Raw genomic sequence first — 11,908 nt, 5'->3', positions numbered from 1 at the left:
CGCTGCGACATGACTTTCACCTGGGTTTCATATTCCGTAAAACGAACAAAGCCAAACCCTTTTGAATGACCAGTTTTAAGATCTTTCTTGACCTGCACCATAAGAACTTCTCCAAAGGTACTAAAATACTCTTTTAGATCCTGTTCAGTTGTTTTCCATGGAAGACCCAATACTATTAAATCTGATGTTTTCTGGACTGCTCTTTTCACTTTAACGGCTGATGAAGCATCTGTCTCATCCATTTTCCTTTTGTTATCTAAACAAAATAAGTCTTTTAGAAATCTTCATAAAAAACTTTTTGAGAAATTATTTCTTACATTTAAAAATGAGATGCAGGCTCTTAAGAACAGTTAAGACACTGAACTTTACAAGGCATGATGGTAGCTCACTAGAACAAAGGTTTGAATTAAGTGCCTTACATATTTTCTGATACAAACTTTTGGATTCTGAGGTCTGGTTGTGTAGCCTCTGATATTACAGTCAATTGTGTGTCCTTTCTCAAAAAGATTAGAAGTTCTACTTCAGCTAGGCATGATGACACAAACTTGTAATCTGTTACTCAGGCTAAGGTCAAAGGAATGCCAAATTTGACACCCAACTGGCTAAAGGAGATCCCCTTAAGAAAAAGGGCTGGAGATATAGCTCAGTGGTAAGCATGCCCCTGGGTTTGACCTTCCAATCCCACAAAATGACTTCATTTTAGCATGGTGGCTCTTAAACCTAGTTGCTTAATTATGAGAATGCCTCTTATGTAATTTAAAAGCTACAAAAATTTTTATTTGTAACACATGGATTTAAGTTTTTCCATCTTTTCCAAATTTCTACTTGCTTGATGTGTCTAATAGTCTAGGTTCCGTATCACCACAGGATAGAAAAAAATTCTGAAAATTGGGGCATGTTGCTGTATGACCGTGGCAGTGCAGAGGATGAGATTACTCAAAGTCCAGTTCAAACTCCAACAGGCCCAGAGGGGCTATCCTGCCAAGGCTCCTTCAGCATGAGAAAGCCTCAGGGAAGCAGCACGGAGCTGAGAAGCTCTTGTCTTTTATTCTTAACTCAAGGTGTGAGAGGAAAGACAGACATCTGTGCAGGAATTCATGTCAGGGGACAGGAAAGGACAGAGCGGAGTGCTACAGGACTCATTTTGATCTAATCTAAGCAAGCCATCGAATATGCAGAGAACAGTGGCTGGAGCAAACATATCTGAGGATAGCCTGTTTCTGATACTGCTTGGCTATGGCCCTGCAGGCCAGCTTTCAACTGTAACCATCATTTTAGGGTCCCTGTACTGTTGCTTTAGGTAGTCCTTCATCTTTGCAATCATTTCATCATTTCTCCAGCCTGAATCATCTTTTGTTTTATAGTCCAGGTTTTGAGCAGAAGGTGGCGAATACAGGGTTGAGGGGTACTGTGCTTGACATATGAAGGTCATCATGGCTTCTGCACAGAGGGTCCATTGGAACAGCTCACAAAGTGCTCTAAGGGCTGCAAGAAAGAGCAGGAGAAAGGAAATCACTCCAACAGCTACAAGAATCTAAATGCACTGGCATGGCAGCATACAACTGTAATCCTTTAACACCCAGGAGGCCAAGAAAGGAGGATCACAATGAGTTTGAGGCCAGCTTGGACTACACAGTGAGTAGAGGCCACCTGAACTACAGTGAGACCCCAAAACACCAAAAAAAAAAAAAATACAAATGCAAAGGCTGAGACCAAACAGCCAATTCCTACAGTAATTTCTCCATCTAGATTTCTATGAATAGTACCATGGGGAAAAGGCATTAGACCTCCTCACAAAACTCTAGAGTAACTGTCAGAATAGAAGTAATGCACATTGAGTGGCACGTGGCACCACAACTAAGCTAACTATGTGTCCACGGGGCTAGTTGGTGTTCACTGAGCCAGCTGACAGCCGCCTCAAAAGGTGTCAAGTCCTTGCAGAATATTTTTTATCAATGGTAGTCTGAGACAGTAATTCTGAGGTAACATCCTGGAAATATCTATTTGAGCAGTATGGATACAGTCAAAGTGACTGCTACAGTTACCACTGCTGTAGCTAATGTAGTAGCCACCATAAAATGGGGCTGGGGGCTTAGCTCAGTGACATGGTACCAGGCTGGCAAGTATGAGGTCCTGAGTTTGATTCCTGGTACACCCCTGCACTACCAAAACACTCAGGAGCCATGCTTTGCCTTCCTAAGGATCATAATGTAATATTCAGTTGACAGATAATTATTTTTTAACAAGGAATCAACCAGGGTAGCATGGGGGGGGGGTTAAATCCTTTTAAGGCTCTGTATTAGTGGTTACAATAGTTATATTCAATTATTTTGGGGTCCTGATTGGCAAAAGCTAAAATGTATCGACATGAAATGCAGAGCAGGACATGATCAGACGTATCATGAGCAGTCCATGCTAATTCTGACAATGTGAGGGAAGGAGAGAATGCCTAGGCACTGCAAGGATTTGACGGGAAAGGTACCTGAGGAGAAGTATAATAGAGAATCCAACAAGCCAAGGCTGCTACTGTAATTAAAAGGCAAAGCATAATTCTAGGCTGAATTAAGATTCACACCATTGGGACTGGGGAGATGGCTCAGTGGAATAAGCACTACCCTGGCAAGCACAAGGACCTGAGTTCAATCCCCGGTTCCACAAAAAAAAAAAAAAAAAAAAAAAAGACATACCATCAAACGATAAAGTCCTCAATTTTCTAGAGTTAATCATAAGCAAGATGAATAACAGAAATTGGTGGACTGACATGAAGACTACTTTGAGTCTAGGCCAAATCTTATAGGCACCCAGAGAACAGAGAGGAATATTGGAAGGTGTCCATGTGACACAGGACTTTAGGAGAACTGATGGTGTGGTTCAGCACAATAACAATATGATTCATATACCATTTGGGATAAAAATGAACACCATAAGACCTATCTGTGACATCAGACCAAACACAGGAGAGAATCCTTCAGGCAAAAGTACCATTCATAAGGTAGTAAATGTCAGCCAGTAAGAGTACCCAGATTAGTCACAATCCCTAACAAAATCTCTTAAAGAGACAGGAGGATGTGGCCAGGCTCTGCCAGTAAAGCAGTACTATTAGAAAAGAGGAGAGGCTAACTACATGAAAAACAGATCTAAGTCTGGGTGCCCAATATACCGTGCCACTGACTTTTGGTGCATAGCTCAACAGAAGCAGAATAAAAAGGAACCCATTTACCTTTGCAGAATTATAGGTGACTTGTGCTATCATTGCCAGAAAGAGGTTTTCTAGTGTGAGAGGTGTGCCAGTGCTCTGCACTATTCGTTTGGCTTGAGCAGTGAGCTGCTTAATCTCTCCCCAGGTGGGTATTGATGACCGTGTTGTAGATGGCAACACATTCACTTTGCTCTTCTTGTTGACTATCCCCAGAGTGGAAGTACCATCTTCTCCAAGCTGCTTGTCAATTGGTGCCACACAATATGGAGGAACTGCATTCTTGGGAACCTGGAAAAGGCCTGTGGGTGATAAAACAAATGCCTATCCTCTCCTCTCCCCAAGGCTTTTGTTGGGCACAGCTACAGTGCTCACAACAATGGGTAAGGATAAATGTCCAATTATTTGTTCTGTCTTCACTGAGTGTGAAATGTTTTTCCACTACTATGGAGTTATTGGAATCACAATGCTTTTAAAAGACAATTTTATTTATTTTGCTTCTGTTCACAAACTCCCAATCAGGTGACAAACCTGTGGCCATCTCCAAAATTATAGAACAAATTAAGTTCATGAACTGAGGCACCACTGTGCAAAATAATTCATAGTTGAGTTATACCCATTGTCAAATTTCATACTTTTTAAATGACAGGGATTGATACCTACTTGAGGAGCAGAGCAGACTATAGATAAGCAGAAATTCCCACAGAGGCAAAGCCAGTTAAGATGTTCTAGGAGCTATTGCAAATAATTTAAAGTTTAGAAAGAATGTTAAGAGAGTCATCGAGACCAAATAGTTCCTTGAGTTATAAGATATCCAAGGTATTTCCAAAGGGCAGTGTTTGTTTTCTTCCTTTTTAACCTTTTCAGGGGCTATCTGCAAGTCTGCAGCATATGAGAAAACAAGTCAGCAAAAAGTTAATCAAGGTGCCGGGGAGATAGCTCAGTAGAATAAGTGCTTGAATGGAAAATGCAAGGGCCTGAGTTCAATCCCCAGTTCTGCCAAGAAAAAAACAAAACAAAACAAACAAACAAAAAAAAACCAAAAAAAAACCTTTGAACTTTTAGGGGCCGGGTAGACAGCTCAGTAGAATAAGTGCTTCCCTGGCAAGCCCAAGGACCAGAGTTCTATCCCCAGTTCTGACAAAAAAAAAAAAAAAAAGTTAATCAAAACGTTGCAACTGTAGCTCAACAGATTGAGGTGCCTGCTTAGGCAGATGCAGGGGCAGGAGATCGATCCCGGGGCCTGCCATCTCGGCCCTGCCCCAAGGGTGCACTAAGACAGCAATTGAGACTGGGCGTGGTGGTGTGTGCACGTAATCCCAGCTCTAGGGAGGCTATAAACAGGAGGATCACTACAAGTCCTATCTATGCCATAACACCCAGTCCTAAATACAAAAAGAAATGAAAAAGTTGAACTTGGGTGTAGAAGCAAAATATCATCCATGCAGTGATAACATCAGGGAAGGCCAAACACAATCTATGAAATCCTGACACATACTGGGGCTATACGTAATGCCTTGGGGTAGGATGTTCCGTTGTTATTTCTGGAGAGGTGCTCCCAACTAAGGAGACAAAAGGCAAATTTTTCTGTCTTCCTCATGGATTGCAGCAGTAAAAGAAAGCCATTTTTAAATCTATAACAACAATATGGCAAGTTTGAGAGAGAAGAGCAGGGTTAGGGATTCTAGTTCCACATTGGGATTATGTGGCCCCCTGATAAGAGACCACACAAGAACCTTTGTGTTTCTAGTATACAAAAAACTGCTATGTTCCAATGGCTACGAACAGGCTCAATATTGCCAGCATGTAGCTGTTCTTTCACTAATACAGAGGCTTACATTTCTCCTTTCTTTTTATTGGGCAGAACTGGGGATTGAACTCAGGCCCTTGCACTTGCCAGGCAAGCGCTTATTCAACTCAGCTATCTCTCAACTCAGCTATCTCTCAACTCAGCTATCTCCCCAGCCTCCCATTTCTCCTTTTTTAAGAGGCCACTGCCCCACCCAAATGGATGGTTCTGGAACCCACTGGAGCTTGAGTGGTAGGACTACAACACTGACTGCTAAGGTAAATTTGGTCAGAGGTACTGATGTATATGTTTCATTGAGAAAGTAGATTCTTTTCCCAAAGGGCTATAGGCACATCAAAAATAAGTCTATAACTGTATTTTGTCTCTCCAAGCTGATGCAAGTTAAAGGCAATAGGCTTTGCCATTTTTTTTCTTCATGTATTTAGTACAGGGGCTCCCTACATAGAATGGATTCATAGATCCTCCTGTTTTCTTCAGCCTCCCAAGAGCTGGGTTTACAGGCACGTGCCATCACACCCAGTCTCAACCACCATCTCAGCAGCCCTGGGGATCGAACCCCAGTCCCTGTGTCTGCCTAGGCAGGCGCTCTGCCGTGTTTTGAACTGCCAAGTCCCCAAATGGTCATGAATGAGGAAGCTGTTGGCTAGGATTCTGGCCAGTCTCTGCTTGCAAAGACAGCAATATGAGCTGCAGAATCTAATCTAAGGAGCCAGGGAGAAGGCTCTGTAGAACTGAGTTCAATCCCCCATTCTGCCAAAAAAAAGAATCTAATCTCAGGCCAGTCAAGGTTTTTTTTTTTTTTTTTTTTTTTCAGAACTGGGGATTGAACTCAGGCCCTTGTGCTTGCCAGAGAAGTGCTTATCCTACTGAGCCATCTCCTCAGCCCCAGTGGAGGGTTTTTAACTAACCAAAAGAGCAAGTAACACTCCAGAAGACAATTTAACATCTCAAAGACTTCCATTCCACCAAACTCTTGTTTTCCTTTCTACTGTGAAAACCACAAGAAAGAGAAAAGAATAAGTTGAATGAGTGAGTTCCTTTGGGGAGAACATAATAACTGAAATTTGTTTCATTGGGCCCTGGAAGATGGCTCAGTAGAATAAGTGCTTGCCTGGCAAGTGCAAGAGCCCGAGTTCAATCCCTGGTTCCACAAAACAAAAAAAAAAAAAAAACAAAACAACAATAAAAAAACCTGTTTCATAATTTTTGTCTTGTACAGTTTCAATGAATCAAACCAGAAATAACTTGGAACCCCTTGTTATACATACCTGCCATTAGGCCCATATACCTGATGACAAAGACCCCTTGCCCCAGTCAATGGCTAAAACTCTTGCTTCACTTAACACCACATCCTCCACTAGGGTCAGATCAAGTCTGGCACTACCAGTGGTAGGCACTTTTGGTTCTGTGACATGACTTTTTAAAAATGTATTTAGGACAGGCTCTACAGGGTCTCACTATGTAGATTGAACTTGTAGTGATTCTCCCATTTCCAGCCTCCCAAGTGCTGGGATTAAGGTGTGCCACTATGCTGTCTCAGTTGCCATCTCAGTGCACCCCAGGGGGCGGGGCCAGCACAACATGCTGGGGATCAGACTCCAGGTCACTGTGCTCTGAGCAGGTACTTTAGTCCACTGAGCTATCTGGTTGGCCCATGACGTCTTTGAAGGGGTCCTTGTGGCTTTGGGTCAGCTCCTACGGCCAGGTGTAAACACTGCATGACTGGCTCCTTGCTTGTATCATGGTATGAGGAAGATGCTCCCTTTTTCTCATTTCTCAAGATGGGATTTCCATATACATCACATTTACAGGGCACTGTTAAGAGATTTCCTTTTCTACATTTTGGACTTTTTTTTTTGCGGAACTGGGGATTGAACTCAGGCCCTTGCACTTGCCAGGAAGTGCTTATTCTACTGAACCATCTCTGCAGCCCCCTTTTTTGGGTATTTTTGTTTTGACTTTATTTCTACAATGGTTTTGGGCAGGGCAGATAACTCAGCAGATTAAAGCACCTGCTTAAACAGACGCAGTGGTTCAATCCCTGGTGTGCTGTGCCAGCCCTGCCCCAGGAGCATGCTGAGATGGCAAATGAGACTAGGCGTGGTGACACATGCCTGTAATCCCAGTTCTTGGAGGCTGATACAGGAGGATTACTACCAGTCTGATCTGTGTAGTGAGATCCTGTAGACCCTCTACCAAATACATTAAAAAAAAAAAAAAAAAAAGTGACCCTTCTTGAAGTTGTTTCTGGGGCTGCAAAGCCATGGCAAGAATTTGGGCTTTATGGAATTCCATCCCTACATTTTGGTGAACCTCTATCAGTTCTACAATCTCTTTAAGAGAAGCCAAAATCTTTAGATAATGTGCACTGGCACGATCCTAGGCTGACTGTGGCTTGAGGGTTACCAACCTTCCGTGCAATGGCATTCTGTAAATGATTTACAGAATCTATACAAGCTCCAGGGAGTCCCTGTCTAATAGCAGCAAAAAATCTTGAGGGGTATTATATCTGGGCCTTTTGCCCATGCCTTAAGGGCTGCACAAGTTGAGGGAAGATTTCAGCATTCACTTGTGACTAGGCCTGAGTGTAGGCGTATGTTCCCTTGCCCTTGAGCACATCCAATTTGGGTACACTGGTGTTTACATTAGCAGCTGACAAGGTATATGTCATGTCCTTCTATTCCTATACACAAAAGCTGAATGGGGGACAGTAAACAGAATTCATTGGAAATCTCCAATCCTAAGGTGTTATTTCACAGTTATGACCAACTGATTCTGCAATCCCCTTTGTAAAAGGGCTTTGCAAGCCACCCTCAACAATACTTTTTCTACACTCCTTAAGTAATGGGTAGGGGAGATGCTCATGGCAAGGATCCCCATTACCTCTGAAAATCAGGCTCTACCTCCTCATCCCTGGATCAGATCTCTTTTAGGCGTATCTCCAGAGGATCCCAAACTAAAAATGAGAGCTTCCATGGGAGGTACAGGAGTGAGGCTCCCAAAGGAGGAAAAAAGAGGTAGAGGCATCTCCCTTGTACAGATCTAATGCTAAGCCTGCCATATAGCAAGGTGAGAATTTTTACCAGGCTAAAACATTGTTTTGAGTTGCTACCAACTTTTTCCCAGTCCTTTGCATCCAAGCCACCCTCCAAAGGAAACCTGGGACATTGTTGGCAAATGATAATCAACTCCAAGAAGCAGGGACCCTGAAATCTTATAACCTGGTGTTTTCAAAAGGCATTGTGAGTGCAGCTTAAAGTAATTTTCTTCTGTGAAATTTTTTTTTTTTTTTTTTCTTCTTCTTTGGAGTTTGGCCTATGATAGTTTACACAAGTGAGAAGGTAAAATCAAAAGAAAAAAAAAAAAAAAAAAAAAAAAAAAAAAAAGACTATGCAAAAAAACCACTACTCTCACTCAGCAATTACAGTTGCTACCTCTGAGCTGAAAAAAATCCTAGCCTTCAACCTTGGTGGAGACTTGCCAGGCTATTCTGTGGCTGTATATGTCATCTTACCATAATGAAGAATCGGACATCCTTGTTCCTTTTCCAGGCTCTGGGAGATCGATCTTCTAGGATGAACTTCAGAAAAGACCTCACATGAGGAAGCACTTGTCGATGTGTATGACCATGGCAGTGCAGAGGATGAGATTACTCAAAGTCCAGTTCAAACTCCAACAGGCCCAGAGGGGCTATCCTGCCAAGGCTCCTTCAGCATGAGAAAGCCTCAGGGAAGCAGCACGGAGCTGAGAAGCTCTTGTCTTTTATTCTTAACTCAAGGTGTGAGAGGAAAGACAGACATCTGTGCAGGAATTCAGGTCAGGGGACAGGAAAGGACAGAGCGGAGTGCTACAGGACTCATTTTGATCTAATCTAAGCAAGCCATCGGATATGCAGAGAACAGTGGCTGAAACAAACATACCTGAGGATAGCCTGTTTCTGATACTGCTTGGCTATGGCCCTGCAGGCCAGCTTTCAACTGTAACCATCATTTTAGGGTCCCTGTACTGTTGCTCTAGGCAGTCCTTCACCTTTGCAATCATTTCATCACTTCTCCAGCCTGAGTCTCCTCATAGGGACAAATATTGATCTATAACCAGTGGTTTAGGAAATAACACACAGGAGCCAGGCACAGTGGTGCACACTGATATACTGTGAGGAAGGAGACTGAAGGAGGATCCCTTCTAGTTGAAGAAGAGCCTAGGTTACATAGTGAGTTTAAGGTAAGCCTGAACTATATAGTAAGACTCTTGTCTCAAAAACAAGCAAGCAAGCAAAATAAAACAAAAACAGTCCAGCCCAGTCCAAATGGTGATAAGGAGACACTGTCTCAAAAAACAAAAAACCTACTCATAGTCTTTTTTTCTTTTTCTTTTTTAGATTTAGCATGTCAGTGATAAGAGGCAACACAAACAAGACCCAAAGGTCAAAATTACAATTGGAACTACACTACTGAATTTTCTGTCGGTGCTGGGGATTGAACATAGGGCCTCACATATGTGAGGCAAATGTTCTACCACTGAGCGACATTCCCAGCCTTCTGAAGATTTGGGATACCAAACTAATGTTCCTTTTAAGGGAAAAGGAAGTTAATTAATGACTAAGAGTGCAAGGACACTGAAAAATCTATTTACAAGACTGACACAAGTACAAGACACTTTAGTAATTCCCTAAATTCGACATTAATTTGGCAATGTTTGTTGGGATTATTAAATACACAAATTTCTCTTTAAAAACTCAAAGTTCCATCAACTGGCCTCCATGAGGTGGTGTTCAGAACTAGTCTAATGGTAAAGTTCAAGGAATTATCTGGGTAGTATGAGATACTCTGCCTCCAAATGAGGCCATGATCTATGACAAAAACCAAACCATACACAGCTTTACTGCAAAACCAAATGACAACAAACCTTTAGGATAGTTGACAACATATACCAGATTTCCCCAGCCAGCATCTGGGGCATGTAGAATTCCTTCAACCAGGCGGACACCTCTCATACACTGAGACACTGGGTTTCTGTAGCGCAGCCCACATGCCCCTGGAAACTGGGCTGTAACTGTGGACAACAGCACCGTCCCATCATCTTCTGATGGTATTTCAATGGGTTCATCATTCTCATCTTCTGTTACCCGAATATATTCAGACATCTTTTATTTTCTCCTAAAGGGAGAGACAAGTAACAGACATGTCAAAATAACTCTCTTTATACTTCCAGATTAGTTTCAGAGAAAAAAAATTAAATGAAAATTGGCCTGGTTGCAATACATAATAAATTCAATCATCCTGGGGAACTGATACACATCACATCTTAACCATTTTTACTTCCCTTTTTTCACCCATCCTTTCCTCTCCCATCCAAGATCGGAAAAAATTCTTTTCATTTGGAGGAGACCAAGGCAAAGAACACTGCTTTCCTAATCAAATGATGTCTTATCAGTTCATTCAATACAAATTTACTGAGTGTTTAATGCTGTCTAGCGTATTGAAATCTCCCTTGGTATGCTATTTACAATGTTAAAAGAAAAAATACTTAAGCAACCATTTAACTTCCACCACAAGTTTTGTGCGTGTGTGGAGGGTGGGTACCAGGAGTTAGAACCTCGTGGTAACCAGGCAGGCGCTGGGCTGCTGAGCTATATCCCTGGATAAATAATCTTGATAAATAATCTTGAGCGGCTGGGAGAAGCTAACTGGTTAAAGGATGTGCTTGTGGGTCCGATTTCCTTAAGCAAGCGATTCTCAAGCCCACTGAGAACTCAGCAAAAGCAAGGAATAAACTGAAATTAATGTAAACATTATATGCCATGAGTTAAAGTTAACAGTATCAACAGAAACGAAACATGGCATAGGGGAAATGGAAGACCGGGGTACGGAAGGGAGTTAAAAAAGAACAAGCTGTGGTACGCACACGAAACCACTCCCCAAGATGAGCGTGTACGATCTGCTAACACACACTACAAAGACTGGAAAGCGGAACAGGGAGCAAGAGAAGAGGAAGCACTTCCTCATTTTGGAGAGCTCCCCAAACTTAGGCCGCTACCTAGCACAGCGGCGACAACGCACGCGAGGACCGCGGCCACCTCCCAGAAGCCAGTGCGCGACTGGCAATGAGTTTTCAGCGCGGCCTGGGATGGGGCCGAGGCCTGAGCGAGCGCGCTTCGCCAGGAGAGCGAAGTCGCGGAGGCACAAGAACAGCCGGGGCCGCGGGCCTCCACCGGCCCAGCAACCTCGCTCCGGCGCCGGCCATCGCCCCGCCCGCAGCCCTAGCGACACCGCCGCTCGAGCCAGGCCGGACTCCAAGGCTCCCTTACCGGGGCGGAGGCCGAAGCCGCTGCGTCTGCGTTAGGCTGTCCCCAATGCGAGAATCGACGCACCCGGGGCGTCTTGATCAGAAGCGCCTGCGCCTCACCCGCTAGGCTACTGTTAGAAACCGCGACAGGGAAACAAGCACTGAGAGACCTAAGAACAGCCCTGGTGCTACTTCGTTCCCACAAAATGGCGCTAGGGCCGCCTCCTACCCCCGCCCGCCGTCGTCCTCTACCACTGGTTCTGCGTCCAGAGGGGGAGGCCGCTGCACAGAGGAACACTGACCGCCTCCTCAGTCTGTGAGGCTACCTTCTGGGAGTCTGAGCATATGGAGAGAACAGAAAGTCTACATGAAGACCAGAACGTGGGATTTACAAGTTAAAGATCAGAAAAATGAGGATGCGTAGGCTTTTAACTCCCCCTACCTAGCGTATCAGATAGTTTCACCCAACCAACCGCCAGGCCGGGCTCTCGGCCGAGCTCGCGCACTTTGAAACTGCGCGAGACTAGGGCAGGCCAGGAAGGGCGGGGCGGGGCCGGGCCGGGGCGGGGCCTCCACTTACACCTCCCGGACCTCGCTGATTGGCAGCGAGCGGGACG

The 11,908-nt window shown here is 43.9% G+C and overlaps 1 protein-coding gene and 1 long non-coding RNA gene across 2 annotated transcripts in view; both read right to left on the bottom strand.

Moving 5' to 3' along the window:
* Tardbp (TAR DNA binding protein) overlaps positions 1-11,699 on the bottom strand; it is a 17,894-nt gene extending 6,195 nt beyond the window's left edge. The window contains exons 1-3 of the mRNA XM_004639733.2: positions 11,314-11,699; positions 9,912-10,162; positions 21-256 (exon numbers count right to left, since the gene is read on the bottom strand). Of these exons, the coding sequence (XP_004639790.1) occupies positions 21-256; positions 9,912-10,149 (474 nt within the window). The 5' untranslated portion in view covers positions 10,150-10,162; positions 11,314-11,699. The remainder of the gene's footprint in view (positions 1-20; positions 257-9,911; positions 10,163-11,313) is intronic.
* On the bottom strand, positions 1,041-9,248 carry LOC111812124. Its single transcript, XR_002817712.1, has 3 exons — positions 8,521-9,248; positions 3,221-3,487; positions 1,041-1,485 (listed from the first exon to the last, which is right to left on the bottom strand). It is a non-coding gene; the product is annotated as an uncharacterized LOC111812124 (long non-coding RNA).
* Positions 11,700-11,908: the final 209 nt, after the last annotated feature.

Source organism: Octodon degus, unplaced genomic scaffold (genome assembly GCF_000260255.1).
Source record: "Octodon degus isolate 3935 unplaced genomic scaffold, OctDeg1.0 scaffold00113, whole genome shotgun sequence".
NCBI classification, from domain to species: domain Eukaryota; kingdom Metazoa; phylum Chordata; class Mammalia; order Rodentia; family Octodontidae; genus Octodon; species Octodon degus.
Note: the sequence above shows the minus strand (reverse complement) of the source record. Positions and strands in the feature narration are given on the sequence as shown.